The sequence below is a fragment of the Pithys albifrons genome, chromosome 4 (assembly GCF_047495875.1).
Source record: "Pithys albifrons albifrons isolate INPA30051 chromosome 4, PitAlb_v1, whole genome shotgun sequence".
In the NCBI taxonomy this organism is placed as follows: domain Eukaryota; kingdom Metazoa; phylum Chordata; class Aves; order Passeriformes; family Thamnophilidae; genus Pithys; species Pithys albifrons.
The window spans coordinates 47,721,683-47,744,811 of record NC_092461.1 but is presented as its reverse complement, the minus strand read 5'-3'; the positions used below and the strand labels follow the sequence as shown (position 1 = coordinate 47,744,811).

General features: G+C 37.0%; 1 protein-coding gene across 1 annotated transcript in view; it reads left to right on the top strand.

Moving 5' to 3' along the window:
• The window catches only part of ZFPM2 (zinc finger protein, FOG family member 2), a 304,640-nt gene that overhangs the window by 143,657 nt on the left and 137,854 nt on the right, over window positions 1–23,129 (top strand). Inside the window, exon 4 of the mRNA XM_071553049.1 lies at window positions 1,977–2,095. Within this exon, the coding sequence (XP_071409150.1) occupies window positions 1,977–2,095 (119 nt within the window). The remainder of the gene's footprint in view (window positions 1–1,976; window positions 2,096–23,129) is intronic.

Genomic DNA, 23,129 nt, shown 5'->3' with positions numbered 1-23,129 from the left:
TTTCATCTCTGTGTAGAGAGAAAATGCTGTAGTATAGCTAAGTGATAAACATGTTACCTTGCAATTTTTCTCTTCCATAATTAACATATAATGAGTTTTTTTAAAGTTAATACAATTTGTAACAATGTGACTGTGAGAAGAAAAAATGAATTTATGTGTTTTTTTTCTGTTTGGATGCATATATATCACGTGTGTAAATTAGATATAATTAATACATAAGCTTTCCTGCTCACATACTGCCTTTTAAAATGTCATAGCACTGTCATAATGTGAACTCACTCACATACATAGAAGCTTTTGTAAACCCATACAGCTCTATTTCCTAGATCTGTTCCAGTGTGCAGGAAGGATCTGATGGACAATTTTACATAGAGTAGTTTTGTAATCTGCAACACTCAGAGGTGAAACTTAGATTTCTGTGCTTGAAAATGGAAGCTGAAGCCAAGTCATCTTTTGGAAAACAGTCAAGATTAACCCCTCTGAACAAGGAGAAGCTTTTTAGCCTAACTGTAATGTAAATCCAGGCATCTATGGGAATGGTTAGCTCGGGGAAATCTGTGGAGGCTGAGCCAGGAGTTACTCACTTCCTGTGGCCTGAGGTTCATTTCACAACAACCAACAGTTCTAAATCTGTGACGAGTTGACTCCTTGCACAGTTGGACTTTAGTCTATGGAAAAGCACCATTGTGATTTGGGGTAGAGTTGTTGAGATGTGCTGGTGCAAAAGACAGGAATCATGGTTTCATCTGTTTGGTGTGGAGAGGGAGGAAAGGGCTTTAGCAGTCATGGAAAACAGGTCATGAGGAATCATGGCTGCAGCAAAGTCGAGGTGAGCTCTGCTGCTCAAGAGAACAACAGATTTTTTACGTACCTTCAGGAGGGGCAGAACTTGGAAGTGCAAGAGCATGGAAATACACTTAAAACATCTAACAAGAAAAACACAGATAAGCCTCTCCTAGTTCTGTTCTATCCCTCTGAAAATCTGAACCCATAATTTACGATAATTGTTTTAGCAAATAATATTAAAAATTGTGTATATAAATTTAACTATTGCTGTATTTTTGATTGAAACATTTGTTGATAGAAAAATAGGCTTACTGAAGAGACTGCTTTCAAAGAAGAGTTGTTCAGACTGTTTTTTAATCTTGAAATGAAGTGAAAAAATACGGGGGAGAAAGGTGGAAACTGAATTCTATTTTGCCTCCATGAGAATGATCAATTGTTTATTATTCTTTTTCTTTACTGGAAAATCCAGAATAGTTAAGGTGAGCTAAAGAAATAATTTCACTTTTAAGTGTCAATTTTGAAGTCATTACTTTCAAAAATAAAATTTGCTTTTAAGAAAATACAAATTAGCACACACTAAAAATCATTATATAGTCTTCCCATTGCTTTTACATATTTTTGTTATAACTTTAAGTAAACAATTAGTTTCAATCCAATTGTGGAATGTTACTGCCTGTAAAACCTCAGTTAGTTCAAAATCCTTTCTGTAATTGTAGTAAATGTTTTTAATAGTATCTCAGAGATGTGGATTTATATCACTACATATCTCAAATTTTTAGTAAATGTATGCTTCAAAATGTGCAGCAAAATGCATGAGTGAGGTTAATGCACCAGGTGTGGCTGCTATTGCACTCTCTCAGCTGTCATCTCTCCCCTCCTCAGCACTTCTTAAAAACTTTGATGAAACTGCTATTCTGAAAAAAATTGCTTTCAAACTCTAACACATGTGAAAAGATGCAAGAAAGGAACATGATTTCCTAAACCAAATTTGAATATAATTATAAGGGGAAAAGGTTTGTTTTTCTTTTGCAGGATGACAAGATCAGTTGTTTTTCAGACAAGCGTAATTAATTCTCATTATATTGGTCCTCAGAACATTGTGCATATAAAACCAACACAAAGGCAGAGGTGGTTGTTGTCAAGGCATGAGTGAAAGTACTCTCAACACTGCTTGTTTTCTTTGTTTGCAGGAGAGTTGGAGGTGGTCCAGAAAGACGGGGAGCGCAAGATTCAGAGCCGGCAGCAGCTTCCGGTTGGAACAACATGGGGGCCTTTTGCTGGGAAGATGGATCTGAATAACAACACCTTGGTACGTAGATGCTCTGAGACACTTCGCTTTGTTATATTGTGTGTTACTCTTTAGGGAATAGCCTGAATTGCTACTCAGGCAGAGCATTTGAAAACAGGCATTGTTAGCTTTAATGGACAGTGGTATTTGGCTCTTTTCCAATTAGTTCATCTATGGCAACCATCCACATGAAGTTATTTGGAACATAGGTTAATAGTATTTAACTTGTTATTTTACAGAAGGGAAATGTCACTTCCTTGTTTGCTGAACCAAGCTGTTGTGTTTCAGTAGAAATATCAGATTTTTTTTAGTGTCTTTCTTAATTTTTCATAACATTAACTGTTGAATACCTAATTTATATTAACAAATGGTACAAAAATAAATAACTATGTTATTTTAGGATAAAATTAATTAAATTTGCATTATTGTTAATGCAACCCAATATAGCCAAATCTTCCATCAAATTAACATTTTTTTGAAAGGCATCAAAAGACACCTGTCATATAATATATTCTCAATAAGCCTTGTCTTTTATTCTGATTGCAGAAAGTATGTGGACCATATTACTTAAAAGTAATACTTTGCTGGTCTCAGTTCAGTGCACTGAAAATCATATAATTCCTAGGTCTTTATTTCTTCTTTGTTTGTATTGGTTTTAAGTCTGAGCTTCAAAATTGTTTGTGTGCAGTTCAGATTAATTTTCTGAGAATTTCAGTAAGGAAACAATATGTCTAGAAGAAGGGTTTAAACAATTTTGGAACATGCATTGCATTGCGCTCGGGGATACTTCTGAAGAACCATTATCTGCAGCTTGATCACTGTTTGTTATTTCAGAGTTTGCATTGAAAGTATTTAGCATAAAGACCTGTGCAACTGTTTTCACAGAAAGGGATTACATATATTTGGGGTACATAAATCTGTGCTGTAAATGGAGAAGCTGAGCTTCCCAGTGTTCACCAACACTAGTTATGGTCCTCCCTTGGAGGACCTGGAGGGAGTGAGGAGCTCTAAGGTGCTGATGGATCATTTGGGACAGTGTGAGAGACGGGTTATGTGGACATGGGAGAAATAGAGATAGTCCTAAAGTCTTCCCTGTAGAACCATACCTATATATTAGAGTTCTCTTGCTAAGGGCTTCCTGGATAGGATGCATGCTATTTCTGTAAATATGTGTATTAAAATTTGAGCGAAACATTATTCTGAGTACACAGTAGCCATTTAAAATCTTAATATTTTTTCACTTTTTAGTGTAATTTATTGGTCACAAGTTCCTAAGAAATGTTATAGAAAGTGCCTTGAAACTTTGTCTAAGTTTCCTAGACTTCAGTATTCCCAACCAAGATCAGATTTCCCATTCAGGCACCTGAATACAAAATAGATTGGTAAAAGTACTGCACAGTCAAATTGGCTTATTGTTAGAAAGGAGAAACTGGAAGATTTGAATACTTGTCTCCATTTTCACCATCCATTTAATTTTTATTTCTGACAATGACCTGTAATTCAAATAATTTTCTAAATTCCACCATTACTACTTTAATCAACTTTCACGTAACAGAAACCTTAGTCCTGTTGTAGCTCAAAGTCAATGCACACTCCCATACTTTAGGAGAATTGCCCTGTCTGCTGGTACCACTTTCTCAGGTACATACAACATGAAGATAATAAGTAGGAGAGCTGATTGTGATTGACCCTCCACTACAAAATTCATCATTATCAGATATTCTCAGGATGAATTTTGAACATGTCAGCAGTCAAATGTTTCACTTTTGGTTTTTGATGGAGATTTGGAGTAACTACAGTCCTTCTAGCAGGAGCCTGCTTCCCCTTTGGTAGCACAGGCATGTATTAAGGTCTGGTATTACTTTGTAAATTTGGGCAAATACCACTTTTGCTGTATCAAAAACATTTAGCTAAGATATTTTGGGTTTGATGAACTGGTAATTAAGCAGTAAACAGAACTGACTTTTAATTTGGTGATTGTAATAGGATGGAAAAACTTTCTCAAAATAGTTCAGAGAGGTGTGGGATGAAAATCTTAAGGACTTTTTTTCTCTAAAACTTTCTCTAAACTGGAAAAGTATCTTGTTTCTTGTCAAATTAAAACCATTTACTCTATTTTTGCTAACACTTGAAAGATTTTACATTTGCTTACAAATATAAATACATTTGGAAATTTGAAAAGGTTCCTGTAAATAGAACTTCATTCCTCAGAAATATTGCTTTGTCCTCTGAGCCAGTCCATCCTTTGAAAAAATCAAAACTGAACAGGATATCATCGTGAGCAATCTGATTTAATTTTGAAGTTGGATCTGACTTTGAAGTTTGCTCTGCTTCGAGCAGGAGTTTGGACTGGATGGCCTCCAGAGGTCCCCTCCAACCTGAATTATTCTGTGATTCTAAGTATTGTTTCTTTTTCTCAAATATCAGATGTTTCCTGTAATCCTACATTTGTTACTTTAGAATGCTTTGTGAAGAAATGTAAACCTTTTGATGCAACTTTAATTTACCGTTTAAGCAACAAAAACCCAGTGTCAGCTTCTACATATTTTTCTTTTATTCTTTTTTTTTTCTTGAAGTAGTTCTGGTTTATTTATGAGTTTTTTGTTTGCTTGACACATTTGATTACTTATCTTACTATCATGCATGTTCTCTGCTGTTCATCAAATAATTTTTGGAAAATGTGGATTTTTGGTATAGAGAGGAAAGAAAAGAAAAATTCAGGGACTGTCGGGGAAATAAATATCATAGTTTTTGCAGCTGCTACCTTTTTTAATGGGAAATATGTTTGTGGCTGACTACAAGTACTTTACCTGACTTAACTGTTTAGTGTTGGCAATGTGACATTGCCTGACAGGATTCATTGTCAAGCTATAACAGTTACAGCTTACTTTGCACTCTGCACTGAATGCAGCCTGTACATGTAATACCCTGTTGAAGTATTACTTGTTTCAACCAGTGCTGTGTTGCTGAACACAGTCTCACTGCTGTTGGCTTAGGAGACAGAGCAAGTTAATTAATTCAGCACAGTATTTAATTGAGTCACTGTGCCAGATGTCAATTACTTTTTAGATCTTTCAAGTTTCTATCTTGAAGTATATTAGCAGTATACATCTCAGACTAGTGGAAGGCTGGGTACCTTGAACAAAAAATATTTAAATGCTGTTCACAATTGTAATAGGAGTAGCAGTATTTGACTTCATCAATAGTATTCCAGAAGTGTCAAGAGATATAATAGAGCAAGGCACATATCAGGACTGAAGAATACTCAGACTCTAACGGTAGACTTGAAATAGCTCAATGACTAATAAAGGTCTTCATTTTTCTCATCTATGAGTTTAGCCAATACTCATGAATTACAGAGAATTACATTATGAAATAGTGTTTGCCTTTGCAATAGTGTTACTGTTGGTGAAACAATCTGGATGCAGCCACCAGAAATCTTAAGAATGTTGGTTTTAACAAGTGAGTCTCAGATCTTAAAACTTGTCTAGGTATTTAATTTTTATTCCAATCTGACCTTAAGAACTCCTTATATCATTATTAAATATATATATAGATATCTATTTAGATACTTTTATTAAATTTAGGGTGAGACATCTCATATCTAGATGCTTTTAATGATCTGTTCTTGTAATTTTGCCAAACTGGCAAAATTCCTCTGCTCCCAACTGCCTGCATAGTTTGTACCTGTCTGCACATTTGGGCAGAGGTTATTGCCTTCCATTTCCTTCCATCACTTTCACTTTTCATTCACTGTTCCATAATAGCTGATAGTCCTAAGAAACTGCTGGTGAGAACTGAGCTGTAGAAAGGAAGATGGCACGATTTGATCTCTAGTTTCACCAAGAAGGCTCCAACTTTGTGCCTTGATGCATCACAGAAAATTCAGTAGTTCATGGTTACCTACAAGTAGACGGGGACATATTTTGGAGCATGGGATTCCTAGCTTGTGATTCTTGTCTTTAACGGGAAAGTGGGTTTGCACAAATGCCAAATCTAATATGATCATGCAGGTAAGAAGAGCAGAAGACCTCTGTAGGTTGGTCATACAGCCCACTGAAAGAGGAGCCTGCTGTGTGTAAGCAGATTTAAATTCAAGGCACTAGCAGCCTAGTTGAGAAAAAGCCATTCACTTGCCTTTTTTCAGCTGTTTCAGGGGGCACTTTGGTGGGAATAAGGCCCTTGGAAATGAAAGCAGCAGTGACTGCATAGCCCATGACAGAGGTCGAGCAGCAGTTGCTCTGGCAGCCATGTGGAGGCATTCTGAGCGGCCTTTTCGCTTGGCTGCTTCAGTCTAGTTTTTGGTGTTAATCTGTGCCCATGGCATGGTTTTGTGAAGCAAAACAATGAGCAGTTGGATGCAGCCCCCCATTTTCATCTCCATGTCACAGGGAGGAGCATGTGAGATAGGTCTGTACTGGCCTGATAAGGGATAGAGGATTCAATGTGGCTGTAAAGGGAAGCCACTGGAGAAGAGTGTGGAGGGCTGGGCCAGACAAGCAGTGGGACACAGCAAGGACTCTTTAATGGGATCTGGGAGATTCAGTGCCAAAGAGATGCTTGTTCTGGAAGACATGGTCACAGAACCCTTCAACTGGGTAGCATGTGAGGAGCTGAGGTTCCAAGGTTCAAAATACAGCAAAGTTACTCACTGCCTCATCTGTGACTGGTCACTTTGGGTCAAAAACCTTGTGTAGGTTAGACAGCGACTTTAATATTCACAAGCGTTTTCTGGAAACCTTGGTTGGAGGTGCTGCATGACCACTATGGCAGCTGTTAGTCTGTCCATAGTCAAGCTGTAGCCAGTCTGTAGTCTCTGTTTCTCTTGTTCAAACATGGAAAAGGATGAGGTAGATTTTATCTTTAGATATTTAGCTGCAAATGGAGATTATGGCTCTTAGTAGCACAAAGCCCTTTTTATATTTAATTATCAGAAATAGTGTATTGAGTAATGAACCTTGATTCTAATTTTTGTTATACTAATTTTATACCTTTAATTATGTCCAGTGAACACAAAAGCATTTCTTTCTCATTTTTGCAACTATTACTGTCAGTCTTTTAATATTTAGGGCTAGTTTAAGATCACTTCTTTCTGTCCTAAACATGAGCAGGTGTTATTGTTGCAGCACTTAAGGACAGCACATGGTGTCACACCAACAGCCAGGTGCTGCTCCACTGTGAACGTGTTGGGCTTGGCCACTTAGAACCGTATAGCACAGAATCATTAAGGTTGTAAAACACAACCATGTTCACCACTGAACCATCCTCCAAATGTCTTATGAACACTTCAGAGGCAGTGATTTCACCAGTTATCTGGGTAACCTCTTCTAATATCTGACCATGCTTTCACTGAGGAAGATTTTTTAATATGTACTGTAAACCTCCTCTAGCATAACCTGAGACCACTCCATACAAACCGAAACATTTAAAAATATTGAGATATGCCAAGATGATGTGGGCATCCACATGGCCATCAACAGTGGTCTTTGAGAACACATCATCTCACATTGCCTTACCTTTCACCAAGTGTTCTCACATTTATATAGACATGTAGTTGAGGAGGGAATGATAGAAAAACTTTTTTAAAAAAAATTCTGTGCATCATTGTAGTTTAGACACTTTTTTTTTTAAAGTTAATTTTGCTCTTTGATTTATATTTACAGAAAAGGGATAATTTCAAACATGTTACTAATATGATAGTGAGATGTGGTAAGTATCTGAATAAATGCCCAGTTTTGAAAAATGCCAAAAGTATTTTTCCCAGTTTGCAGAAATAGTTTCTAGATTGCAAATCAGTGATGAAGCAACATGGTACATTAAAAGAGAGAGCACTTTGATCCTACACCTCTGTCTAAATGCTAACAGTACACTGATACTAGTACTGCACACCATTACCATAGCCTTAATTTGAGGTTATTAAATATTTAAGGGACATACAAATTTGACAGAATTGACGTTACATTCTTCCTTTTGTTCTTCATTTCTGATTGGATGATTTCCAAAATGTAGTATTCTGTTAATGGCGGGGGGGGGTATTGTGTGTGTTACATAAAATTTTTCTTTTTTTTAACCTATTTTCCTTCGCTGTAGCCCTTTCTAAGACAACATACACCATTGGTTCATTTCGATATCTGTTTATCAGAACAGCAGAACTTTAACATTGATTTAAAACTACCACTTGTAACTTTGAAAAGTTTTAAAAAATAATTCAGTTACTTGGTGCTTGCTATAAGCAGCTCCATTAAAGCAGAATTTATTCTAATGCTATTGGAATTAAGTGGTAGACATTTTCAATCATTCTCATTAAACTAACTCAGTTCCCTGGGAGAAAACTCAATATGTCTGTCCTCTTTTGGCAAGCTCCATTTCAGCAGGGGGTCCTCCTGAAAGTAGGAATGTACCCTGAGGCACATTGCCAGGCAGCTGCTGAGAGCAGAGCAAGGGGATGGCCCTGTGAAAGAGACAAGCCAAAGTCAGGAGCCTAGGACAAAAAAAAGGGCAAGAAAATTTGGTCCAGGGCCTCCCAGATATACATAGAGGGAGATACTATCTGGAAGTGCCAGACTTTTGCCTTTTAGGATCACAGAATCACAGAATAAGCTGAGTTGGAAGGGACCCACAAGACAAGCTGCTGAGAAAGAATCATTGCAATGAACTTCAATAGCAACATATTCTTCTGCTTCTGGACTATGTCTTATCTAACAATTTTCTAGCTAGCTTAATCTTCTCTGTACCACAGACTTTAAGACTCAAATGATTATTTTGCCATTGTAGATTTTGCTAAATTTATAACACAAATTTTAGAATGGGATGTAGTCTTATTTAAAAACTTTATGCCAGAGAAATAGTTTATCTCCATGCAAGGTCATTCATGTAGCTCACTGCACTGCATTACCTAATAGGCAGGAGTTCTATACCCACATTTAAGATAAGGAATTTAACATTAATGTCAAATTTCTGAGGAAATTTTTTTAAATTCAGGCTTTTTATGATGATACTTCTTATTTTTGAAAATTAAGTATTATAGACTAAGCAAATATAAAATATCAGATGTAAATATTTGGCCTGTTTTTAAATAACTTCTCACTACATGTTAACACAGGTTTTTTTGATCTGAAATAAAGTTCAGTTTCTAAAATGTTGGCACTTTTTTTTCAATAGTTTCACATTCATAGAAGAAGCATGGGAAATTCTAGCTCCATTGTTTTAGTGGAACATAAAGCCATGAAGGTGCTTGTGGCTGTGAAGATGTTTGCATTGTTAAGCCAGGAATTTGGTAGTTACAATGGGCACTGAAATGAAGGACCGAGGCTTGTGCTCTCTCTTTGAACATTTGAAAATACAGAATCCTGGAGACTCTTGGGTATTTTGGGGGCTATTACACATAAAGCTTTGCCTGCCCAAGGGTAGTTAGCCTTAAGAGTACCTTGGTAGTGGAAAAAGGCATTGTGATGCTGTAGCCTCTGGAACTGTGGTCGCTCTTGTGTTCCGCTCAGTATGTTGTTGAGATGTGCTGTCTGGACATACAAATGCATAGGATTATGAAAACATGAATCAATGTTTTCCATAAGATTCATGGAGGCAGTAGTGGGTAGTTGTTTGGAATAAAAGTGTGTTGTTGAGAAAATTTTGGTGTGAAAAGAAAATTCACATTTTGGTGGTGTCAAAATTTGTTTAGGTTAATAAAAATGCAGACCAAGATACCGTATCATAGTAGCAATAACAATATTTGAAATTATTGTCTATCTTCATTTAAATAAAAAAAATACTTCAAGTAAAGGAATTGACCTGTGATTTCAGTTAAGTCAGTGGCTGCCTGCTGCTTCCCTCCATACAGTGTGATGGAATGATCAAAATTCCAAAGATCAGTTCCATTTCTGTCTGAATACGCTTGAGAGAAGTAGCCTTTAAATTTTCAAGAATAATGGAAATAAAAGGTATTTCTGGTTGTTTCATGACCAGGCAAAGTAACTGCATTCTGTGAAAGTGTGGTTTTGAATGTTTTGAATAGAAAAAAACCTCTCAATATTGATGATAAGTTTAATTATTACTGTTATGTGTGAACACATAAATATATAAAAATGCCTATGTAAATATAAAGTAAAAAATATATAGTGTGTATACGTACTATATATATATATACACAAAATGTAAGTGATTGTGAGTGTATAAAAGTAGCATATTCTAATCAGAAGAAAGTGCTAATTGTTACTAGGTCCTAAGATTCAATTTTATTTGAAATACTATCATTTTGTTGTAGTTTCCTCACTGTTCAGCTGTAACTCCTCTTCTAATGATGTTTTTAGTATCACACAGCCAGTAGCAAAATGCGTCCTTTCCAGATGCAGCAGATCTACTTTGCACCACCAAAATATCAGCAATACAGAGCTTGGCGTGAGAAATTCAGAGCTGAGTGAAGTTTGTAAATATCCTGAACCTCATTTATCAAGCCATAATAACAAGTTCATCAATCTAATCCCGTGGTGGCTCCTCAGGCTCCAGAGGTGCTCAAAAGATGATCAGCTCCAGCCATTAGGGCTCCAGAGCAAAGAGCACAGGAGGCACTGTTGCTTGCTCTCCTTACCTTCCCTACCAGCCCCAGACCACCTGCAGCAGGGGAAGGGCCGCAGCAGGGGCTGCAAAGTCAGTACTCTGCTGGATGAAGTTATTTATTTATAGCTTCTTTTGTGGGTCCTGACATTCCATACATGATAAATTATATGTTGTATTTTATATTGTTTTGTATTTATATAGTTTCACTGCTTGCAGCAAGGTGGGGGTTGGTCTTTTCTCCCAGCAGCTAGTGACAGAATGAGAGGACATAGCCTCAAGCTGCACCAGGGGAGGTTCAGGTTGGGCATCAAGAGGAATCTCTTCACAGAAAGGGTTGTTAAACAGTGGAATGAACTGCCAAGGAAGCTAATGGAGTCACCATCCCTGAAGGTGTTCAAGAAATGATTGAATGTGTCACTTACTACCATGGTCTAGTTGACAAGGTGGTGATCAGTCACAGATTGGACTTAATGATCTTAGAGGTCTTTTCCAGCCTAAATGACTCTGTGATATTTATATCCCATCTTAAATAACTGAAAATTAATAATATTTGCCCCCTTTCTTTTTACTAATGCATTTTATCAAGTATCTCACAGACTAGAGAGAAAAGGAAATGTTAAAATGCATCTACAAAATGCTTCATAACTTGTGAATCATTAAACATAGTTATATTTTTTGAGTTCTCTGAACATGCTCAGGGAATAATTGAGTTTTGTATAGACAAAATACTGTCCTTTGTGTACTGTAAGGGAAGGATAGCATTCGGAACACCACTGATGCATTTTGAATAAACTACATAGCATATGAGATATCATCATAGTTTATGTAGATTATTCTCCCTCTGAGAATATGTCTTATAATTTAAAATTCTCCCTGTCACTGATTAGTTTTTATATCTTGTTTTTGACATTTGATTTGATATCTGAAATGCATAGATTTTTTAATAAATGCTTCATATATCTTAATAATTATTTATGTATTTATTTATAAGCATCTCACATTCCCCAAATACTTTTTTCTCTTTGAAGCTTTTTTTCCCACATGACAGTCTGTGATCTGGGGGATGAGTGACCACTTTTTTTAAACACAAAACTGGCACTCCTGCCATGTGTGAGGACATTAAAGACAAGTTTAGGGGAGCCGAGGGAGGTGTGCCTCGAAGCTGGGGAGGTGAGGAAGAATCTTTCCCTCTCTCCCCCACCTACAAGCTGTTGTCCTCACTTTTGAAAGAAAATTGGGGCAAATTAGCATGAAGGAAAGAGAGCAATAAAGCAGAAAACAATAGTAGATCCAAAATATCTTAATTCCTTCTTTTCTGCTTGTGTTGAAGCTGGCCTGGTCCTACTATTGCTAATTTTTAATTTTGCAGTGGACCTCATAGTAAGTATTAGTCTTACTGCTTTGCTTTTATGGTGTTTCTTCCTCTTGAATGTGGTTGCATTTACAACATTAAATACTGGATCTTGTTCATATTTGTTAAATTCCAGATTGCATTTTTCTCTTTTGGGATCCACTATTTTACCTTACTTCTATTTCTTTTCTTACACTGGTCAATTCACCTTCTCTCCTCCAAGCGAAAATATCATCTTAGTCCTGTGTTCATCCGTGGTGGAGGGTTTCCCTCACTTCTTGGGTCTGCCTGGATCATGGGTCATGGAAGGACATGATGGGTTGCATTAAGTGATACTTCCAGACTCAGCAAGGTATCAGTAGAGAAGATTTAGGTTAGACACAAAAGAGAACTTTGTAATGTTAATGAGAGTGAAAAGCTGAAGGAGATTCAGGAGGTTGCAGTAAATCTGTGGCTGGTGTGTTTAAGAACAGACTGGACCGAGGCAACAGGAGTGGTGTAGGCACAGCTGAACTGCAGTGTCGGGGAAGGAAAAGAACCAGATGACCCTGTGCTTTTGGCACCCTGGTGCTGAGAAATGTCTGCAGCCAACTTCACTTGTTTGGCTGCCCAGAAACGCCTGCAGGTAGCTAAAATCTTTCAAGATTGGCTTTAAAAGGCCAGAATGAGATACTGTTTTTTGTAGAAGATGGCAGATGGGATGTTACAGGAAGCTAGACAGTTGGTCAAACCAGTATAGGATACTGTTTTCAAAATCTAATTGAAATATAACAAGGGCTAGCTGAGAAATAAGGAAGTAAGATGCTATATTTCTTTGGCATGTCCCTTCCTAATTGCCTGCAAGTTTTGTTGTTTTTTTTTTCATCTGAATATTCTCCCTTTCCAATCCAGTTTTAAGCCAACTAAAGTTAGAATTAACATTCTATGTATAGCCAAATGGCCAGGAGGACCAGGGAAGTGATCCTTCCCCTGTACTCAGCGCTGGTGAGGCCACATCTTGAGTATTGTGTTCAGTTCTGGGTCCCTCAGTTCAGGAAAGATATTGAGGTGCTGGAGCAGGTCCAGAGAAGAGCAACAAGGCTGGTGAAGGGATGGAGCATAAGTCCTGTGGGGAGAGGCTGAGGTAGCTGGGGTTGTTTAGCCTGGAGAAGAGGAGGCTCAGAGGTGACCTCATCACTGTCTAGAACTATCTGAAGGGAAGTTGTAGCCAGGTGAGGGTTGGTCTCTTCTCCCAGGCTCTCAGCAATAGGACAAGGGGGCACGGGCTCAAGCTCTGCCAGGGGAAATTCAAGTTGGATATCAGAAAGAAATTCTTTCCAGAGAGAGTAATCAGGCATTGGAATAGGCTGCTCACAGACATGGTGGATTCACCATTCCTGGAGATTTTTAAACTGAGATTGGACATGTCACTGAGTGCCATGATCTAGTAAATGGACTGGAGTTGGACCAAGGGGTGAACTTGATGATCTCAGAGGTCTTTTCCAACCCAATCGATTCTATGATTCTATGATTAAATTAGTGTAGCTTTTTCAAAACATTATTTTCAGTTTCACTTAGGACTTTTTTCCTAAGTTGTCTCTACCTTCTCTTTTACGGAATGCTGTCTAATTTATATGGATCATTGTCCCAGCTTTCTAAGGATCACTGTCCCAGGTTTCTGTGTCACACATTTTCATAGTGAGAGCATTGGTATTTCATTTCCGTGATGCCAAGTGTCTGCACTTTGATCTGGTGGTACAGTGTGCCTCAGGGAGCAAGCTGAATCTTCATTTTTATAGTCAGTCCTCCACTATCAGGTACCAGAGCCCCGATTAGCCAGGATGAAAAACAGAGAACATGCTATGGGTTGGATGTGAGAACATCAGCAAGGAGGCTCTTGGCATCACTGACATCCTCAGAGCTTTTTTCTGCTTCTGTGCTAGTAAATCTCTTAAATACATATGGAAAGAGTACCTGTATGCAGTAAATGACTGCACATGCACTGATTACTTTTGAAACCGCTTCCCCCTCCACCACTACAAGTAAGACAAATATCCATGTTTACAAAGTTGACCTCACAAAGAAAGAGACCACTTGATGTGGTTTGTGCCGCCTTAACATTCCTGACATTCCCTCTTCCAAGCCAATTGTTAGCACTTGTTGCAGGATTTAAGTGACTTTAGAGTTACACTTGCTAGCTTGCTCTGGCTGGTGGTGTACTTGGGACTAAATGACCTTTCTGACCTTTAATAATCACTTGCTTGTTAGTCATGCCAAAGATACTTAACTGTCTGTTTGTTCACTATAACTACCGTAACTATGACATTTCCTGAACTCTTCAGAAATACAATCATGATGTTCTCATTGTTTTCTGTATTTCTCTGGCTGCACTGTTGGGCAGGACCTTGTATTGGGATAACAAAGATGGTTGAAGTTACTGTTTCAAGGCAACACAGAGCATGTGCAAATCTTTTCCAAGTAAAGTATGCATTAGAGATTTACATGTCTGTATTTTTTACTCTACCTAGGTGTTTTTCTGTTTCCATGTGTAATCCTTGAAAACATATAAAGCAATGAAAAAGAAAGCACAATGAAAAAGAAAGCACAATGACCCCAAATTTCCAACATTGATTAATAATGCACTTAGGGCTTGGTTTTGCCTAACACTGAGAGCCAGTGGGAGATGTTGAGCACCCCAAACTTTCATTCAGAGCAGTAGGTCTGAGGTATTCTTAGCATTTCATGACACTGAACACTGCGAGTCTGCAAACCTCTTCATAGAAGATAAATATTTGTTATTTTTTTTTGACCTTGAAGATGGGGCTGGTTTGATAGGGTTAAGGTCAATGAGTATTTTATTTTTAGACAAGATACAGAGTACATGGATGGTTCTGCTTTATTTTAGTGTGTTAACATCTGGCAGCATTCTGTGTTCCATATGCTGCTGATTGTCCTGATACATTCATCTTCAGTGATTATCAAAAAGATTTCAGTGCTCTGGAGTTAATCACACATTTGAGAAGACAAATACATGATGATAAGTAGAAAAGCTGCCTGTAGGTTTCTGTTTATAAGACTAATATTTGTGCAATCTTGGCAAGTATGCTATTCATTTAGAAATATTTAAAAATTACCTAATTAGCTAATGTCTGTAAGGGTGAAAAATAGTGTATTACAGGTTAGGATTGTTATCACAATCACATAAAGAACATTGCTCCATGGAAATCTGATACTGTCCTTTTAATTCCATGTGTTGCACACTTGCCTATTTTTGAGAGGCATTTCCCATGTATTATTTTTGTATGGGTGCAGTATATGGAAGTTTAGCTATGCTTTTCCTGTTTCATTACAAAAAACACATACATAACCATCAACTGACCTTTTTTATATATATTGGTGATTTCAGTTCTCCTAGGTTGATAGCAGTTTTTCCAGGGCTATAAATATTATTTTCATTCTTTGCTGTTTTGACCTTACATGCTAACAGGTTTAGGGGAGAAAGTTTTAAGAGTTTCTCAGAGAATTTGCTACATCAAAGCAGATATTCCTTTTTACAGTACCACCTTTTTCTGAGAATGCAGAAAGTCTGCCACGATCAAAACAAATACTGAAGGAAAAACCAAACCAAACCTGATGTCTGTCAAGCTTGTGGCTTAGAGGCCAGTCCTCTAGGCTGGCCCACCATGGTACTGCTCATATTCCTGCAAAGAATAGTTCAAGTAAGGGAACAGCTGTAGGGCTCAAAGTCCAGAAAGATGAGCCTTTGCTTCCCACACCTCATGTCAGACAGCTCATTGGTGCTCCACTGTCTGCTAACAAGGAAGGGCACCATGAAATCAGCTGTGGCCATGGCTCTTCAGGCAACTCTTTGAGCAGGGTCTGTCAACAGAACATGGCATGGAACACCTGGTCAATGTAGACATCAGGAAAGCAGCAGGAAGGCTAAAGTGGCAATTTGCCACAAAACAGAAGGTACAGAATAAACTAAGGTAGCAATGTTGCTCCTCAATTTTTCTCTCTTAATTCGATATCTATAATGTCAAAGAAAAAATAAAGACAGCAAAGTTTCTTAGGGCATATAAAATATCCAGGTAGAACTTGTTTTATTTCATCATGCACAAATTTGTTTAGATCTTAGCAGTGACCACTCTTCCTGTTGCCAATATCTATTAATGATAATTACTTACTCACTCAGTGATAGCATCACATCATGGTGAGGAAGATTGTGATCTTATCTAAACCTATTCTGTTTAACTCTGACACTCGTTCTATTATAGTGGGGCCCCGATAAGATCATGCCTGTTAGGATCAGACATTAGTTGGAATCAATATTTGAAAATGTGCCTGTTTTTGCTTAATAACAAAGTTAGTGTGAGGGTCAGGGTGAGATCATTTGTTGGATGAGATTGTACAGCTTCATCTTGTAATGGAAATGTGTTTCTTGCTTCAGCTGCTGGTGAAAAGTGAAAACAAGGGCTCTCTGAAAGATGTACAGCTTTGTTCATAATCACAGTGTAAGGAAGATACAATCATTATTATGATATTTAACATCTGTAGTGCTGCAGCATGTTGAGGTTCTAGTCAGGAACTAGTGCTCCTTTATGCTAGACCCTGAACATGATATTAAAAAGACAGCTGCTGGCCTCAGCTAGCTTAGGTCCTGGTTTTAGACCAGACATGAGCTACAATGGCAAAAAGTGTGGGAGGCAAAAGCTAAAATGGTGATAATGAAGATGAGTATAATAACAGTTACATCACACTAAAGCTGCAGACATGAGTTTTTTAGAGATAGTGAATGATAAATGCAGTGAGTTTGCAGATGACTTCAGGGAATTCTTCCTATATGCATTAATCTAGTGAAACAAAATACAAATAAATTGGGAGTATTTATTTAGATAGGAATTTTGAAACTTATTTCTTGATAAAGAAGGATATAATCTAGATCAGTGATGATGAACCCTTTTAGTGCTTGGTGCCAAATTTATTTTAAAAAGCTCAGAAGCTCCTGTGCTGCCAGCATTAATCTCTCTGTAACAAACTTGGCACTAGTGCCAGCAGTTAATGGTTACTGGTGGAAAGGAGCAGTCAGAAAACAGAAAGCACTATAATGCTGTTTTGCTGAAAAATACGGGTTTTGTTTTTGTAAGACTGTTTAAGATTTGATCAAAGAAATCAAAGCAAAGCCCTAAAGGTATTGCATGGGAGAGCTACAGTGCCCCTTTCTCCTTAAGAGCACAAATTTTTACTCTCCAATAAACAAAAAAGTCCATCAAGAAAAATTAAAAATAAAAACTTCATAGTGAATGACCCGTTGTTTTGATCACAGGACTGCAAAATGTGTGTGATGCTAGTTCTGTGCCTGAAGTTGGCACCAAAGAGCCTCATGCACGGCACATGCCATGACCACTAGACTGCTCTAGAAAGTCTCCAAATAATATATTGATCTTAAATAGTTCCAGTGTAGAATTAGAATCAATAAAATAAAATTGGAAATATCCATTTTTTTTTCAGGAAATAGGAGTCTGTTTGAATGCCCAGTTCTTTCTTTACAGAAAATACTAATGTTAGTGATGTGCTAAGACCTGAGTAGGGTTTATCAACCATTTCCATTTCAGTAATGCCACTCATCACTGACTGTGTCTGACCATAAGCTCTTAACTTCTTGAGGTTTGACTTGAATTTCCTTTACAGTTCTCAACTTCATTACAATTCCTCACATTTGACACACCAGTCACTAAATTTATGATGGTGTTTTCTGAAAGAGATGAACGTGCACATGACAAGAGTGATAGTTTTCAGTAGACAAAGTCAGAAAGGTTTTGCTTGGAAGTAGAACATATATACTGTCATGATCTCTTCTAGTTATATATGTATATGTCACTACCAGTATCACATATGTGCCAACTGGTAGTTAAGTAGAGGTGTAACTGTAATTTATGTTTGTTCGAACACAAAATTAAGTGGAATGACAAATGAATAAATCATTGCACTACTGTTAACAGTAAAAGCATGACTGAACTCACTATCATCTTTTGATTCAATTAAATGCCTTTGCTTACTCTTTTAATGCTATGTAGGAAAGCACTGTAAATTGAAATTTTAAAAACATTGAGATGAATTTAAATAGATGAAAAATTTCCCCTACAAGATGTGCATAAGGATATTTGAATTGTATTTTTCCCAATAAAAGTGAGGCATTTTATGTTTTCATTGAGTAGTGTGTACTTTTGGATATGATATGAATAATGAATATGTAGATTTCACTTTACTTTAAATTTTAGTTGTAGTAAAATGGAGGGAGGAGCCGAGCCATTTTTAAATCATCCCTGAAAGAAATGGGAACTATATCAAGACTTCAGAAATCTTTGTCACGATGCAGGACAAAATTTTCTTACTCTGTTTCAATCCATGTTTATTTCAAAAGTGTTTCTTGTAATTGGTGTTTTCCCACACATGCATTTCTACAACATAGCATTCAATATAGACTATTCACATAATGTATCATGAAAAACAATGGTAGAATTCTGAAGTGTTAACATTTAAACATTGATTTCTTTAAAATGTTGACATTTTGAACAACTGTAATTCTCCTCATTATTTCTTTCCTTGTTGTTTTCATTCTGAAATATTTTCAAATTCATGGAATATCAGCATTTTTCACTTGCTCTTTTTTATTTCAGCAGTCTTTGTGCCATATTTTTGACCACAGTGTGCTAGCTGTATCACCCCCAATGTTTCACTGGGGCAGGAGAGGTGACTTTTCTTTCTTACTCTGAAATCATGACAAGTCTAATTTTAGACATAATGCAAAGCAGAGCATCACAGTTCTCTGCCTTACTCCCAGATATGTATAAAATAACAATGTCATTAAGACAATTGTATATATCTGAAGAAGCAAGGTGGAAGTTTTTTCCATAGATATCCCTCCTTTCTCCCTATATAAAGGATGATGAAGAGCCAGAATTTTACTTTTATTATACGAAAGTATTCCACTTACGCAATTCCTTAGTTCTCAGCATTGGCCACATACAGCATGTGTACGATCTTCTGTTCAACTTCTCTGCCAGTGCAATCAGAGCTTCACTTTAAATCTGACTCTGAAACAATTAGAAACAATAACAGAAGATTTAAATCAGTTATATTTACAATTATATTGACTATTTATTTGAATTCTCGTATTTTAATAGCTATAACTTTTTTTTTTTATTTGTGCTTTCTGCCCCAAGAAGTTCTTGGTATCCAGACTAGGCTATTAAATGTCACAAAACAGGTAATCATACTGTTGTTATTATAGTGTCTGAATCAAAATAGCAAAAAGAGGAGATCCCTTCCTGAGAGAATTTATAAGCAAAATACAGGAAATATTTTCTGATGGAAGATCAACATACAAATAAATTAATGGACCTGCTTCACAGCACTCTTGAGGGCTAAGGTTTCCTAAACAAACACCTGTGTTACAAGATTATTCCCTGGAATGATGAGTAGACACTCAAAGGATTATACATTAGCACCCTGTGAATTGAACTAATTTTTATACTCTTTATGTAAAAATTATAAATTCAGAGTAGGCATGTAGGATTCTGGCTGTTTGCAACAATTCATGGTATAAAAAAAGACTAAACTGTTTATTTACAATATATGCAGATCCTAACTGAAGAAAATGCAAATACAAAACAATGCCCCTTTGAACACATTCTCAAATGTAGCACCTATGAAAATAAAAGAAAATATGTAGACTCATAAATAAGTCTAATAAACAATTAATCTGCAATGAATTCCCATCATTTTTGACTGATAGGTTAAAATTGGAACATGAAGGTATATAACAAAAATCCAGATTTGCAAAGAGTAGGGTCCCTTATCATGTAAAGAAATGATTAAACCATTAGATAGCGCACTGGTGCACATAGTCAGGATTATGTCTTTGAAAAAGAGAAAATACTTGATGATGGTGTAGCAGCACTATGTTTGCAATAGGCCAGTCAGTCAAATGCAAATACAGTCTATAATAAAAGAGCTGGTCGGCATAGTAATTGGGAAATGAATGTTATTTGTAGCTCCATATTTCTGTCTTTAGGAGTCTAAGAACTAGGAGGTTGGTATTGATAAGAGGGTTTGTGTATAAATCCTTTGTAATGAGGCTGTGCCTCTTCAGTCATTTGTATTAATTTTAACTTTAGATATGAACATCATTCTCTGAAGGGGTGACAACTAAAATAACTAATTTCACAAATGTCTGGGGAGGAAAAAAAATTACTCATTTTAGAAAAGAAATACCTGCTTTTTAGTGCTTGGTTGGTTGGTTTTGGGTGGGGTTTTCTGTGGCACAGGGAGTTTGAGGATACATACAGGATCACCGATATCTGTGTAAGGTATACACTGTAGGTGCAGATACTGACAAGAGTTCAGGTTTGGATGAAGGAAAGTACTGTGTAGGAGTAATACCAACTATGAAATGTATCTCAAGAGGTATAAAATTCCTTACTATCCTTAAGTAAAAACATCTCCAAATGCCTTGAGTTCTGCTTCAACTTGAGCCACTAATCTTACTCACACTTTTTTTTTCCCCTTATTGTCCTGTTTGGCTGATTGTTTAGTAAAGTGTTCAACAGTTTCTGCTGTTTTATATTTTCATCATGTTGTTCTTATTCTGAACTTCTGGATATTTCTGTGACATCACCTGGAGTAGAGAACTTGAAGGTCTTAAACAGTAGAGAATCTGGAGCATTGTGGAAAGGTGAAATTCTGCCAGTGGCTTTCATTGCTTTCCTCTTGCTACTCCATCCTCACCCCAACTGCTCTCTCCATGCAGCGTCATTTTCAGCTGCATGGATTCCCTTAACTATTCTCTATCTTCTCCCCCATCTCCTGATATTTATCTCTTCTTTATGTTCCTGTACTTACCCCTAAGCCTTTCTCCTCACTTTCCAATCTCTCCTTATTCAGTATTTCAGCCAGGTTGCCTTCTCCATTCTCTAATTTCTCTGTCCTTTGTCTTACTGGTCTTCAAGACATTTTTTTGCAATGCTCAAGTATTTGCCCTTCCTTAATTTCAAACTCCATCCCAAACAGCTATTTTAGAGTACATAGGTTGGAAGTAGCATTTGGAGCTGACTTTAAAGGGGGAAAAAGGACTGAACAGTAAATTGTGTGTAAAATAGAAACATATGATGAGTTTTCCTTTTCAGTATAGCACACCCATTCCTGTGGCTAGGTGCAAGGCTGGCTTAAAAAGGATACTTCTATCACCCACCATCTCTTACTTTGCTAGTTGCAGGGGTATAATGGGCACCTGTCTTTGGACATTAGGTGAACACTGCAGAGAGCAAGAAGGAATCTCTTGCCTCTGCCCAAGTTTAACATTATACACAATTAAGCAGGTGTATTCAGGGCTTACTGTGCCATCTTCTGCGTAAGCATCAGACTTGGGTACTACCAGGGGCATGCTAGCAGGCTCAATGGGCCAGTGGACTGATCTTACACAGTAAATCCCATGCTTTTGTGATATGTTGACAGACCCTTACCTCAAACAGTGCTAGCAGGCACTGCTGTAATAGAACCAGACTAGCTCATTCCTTACTTCTGAGATTTTCCATAAAAGCAGCATAAATGTTAATGAATAAATAATCTTCTCCTAAATTTTGTGCAATAACTGAGCTTACCCCAGGCAGGATGTGCCACTGTAGATCAGGGTTTGAAATATGTGAGAATCCCTTATTCCCACTAGTGCAGTGGGAGGAACAGTTTGTCACTCCCTATGCCATTTATTTCTCTGTAAGGTGTTGAGGGCTTAGGTCTCTTGTCTTTACACATCCATGCTCATACTAAATCATTCACTAGGAGCTAACACAATTTTTTGGAGGAAAGAAAGATAACAGAGAAAACATGCAAAATATTAGTTAAATTAATAAAATAATCCCACTTCCCTGATCTTGTGTGCAGAAAGAAAAGAAGAAATTGAATTGAAAATGCATTAGGTAATGCCTGATCTAGGAATTAATCTGCTTACTTACACAGCAGAGATACAAATTCTCTTGAGATAGCTAACTTGGTTTCTGATGTGGTATAATCCATGTTTACACATGTTGCACTGAATTGTAAAGAGAAAAGATTCCTGTGTAAAATGAAGCAGAGATGGAAAGCAGAATGAGAAAAAAAATCTTTTTTATCATAAAGTACTATTCTCTTTCACACCATTCAAAAGAGCGTATTAAAAGAAATATGTCACCTCTGATTTGAACTGGAGAAAAGGGTGCTTGTTTTAATTGAATCTCCTTACTTCAGAAGCTTTTAGCTACCTTTTTGCCTGAGCAAGTAAGGCTGCAGGAAAATGTAAAGTTGCTGTTGTTCAGATTGAATGGAAATTAAGGTGCTGGAATAATTCTTTCAGCCTTTTATATATATATATATATATATATATATATATATATATATATATATATATATATATTTAATACGTTTACTGTGAGAGTTCACTTTATTTCTTTGCAATTTGATTACTCATTAGACATTTATCTTTACTGAGAAAGAAATGCCTTGTTGTCACAACTTCACTGACCTGTGGACTGCAACACTAGGTGTTGGTTAAGATAGGTTTTGGGTAAACACTTCAGGTAGAGATGTCCATCTCACTATCCATGACTATCTAGGAATTTGTAGGCAATGCTGGGATAACTCTGGTTTCCTTGAGACTGAGAGTAAGACACACCGTCTTGCCTTCATTTTATGCTTATCTTCATAAATGACTTGGAAAAGTATTTTGATTTTGACATGGTTTAGGCTTTCAGACACATTTCATTGTGAAATGAGGCTTCATCTTAAAGGAGTTTTGCAGCTTTTCAGATTATTAAAAAAAAAGCAAACTCAGAAGATGAGAGAAGATGTAGGTCATTTGAGACAAATTGTTCAAGAAGTTCTCCAAAGTACAAGGTGAGATCATGGCTACCTTGTGTGTGATGGGCAGCGAAACTGTTGATCTGTCTGGTTACAGTGAGTGTAAGGTGCTGGAAATGGGGCCTGACGCCCTGAAAGATGGAGAATAGAGCAATGAGTGGGATATTTGCAACCATCATAAAGACATCAATGAAGGAATACAACTCTATTCAATATTAATTGTGCATAATTAAACTTTAAAACGTTCAGGATTCTTAATGCAGCAATTAGTAAAACATG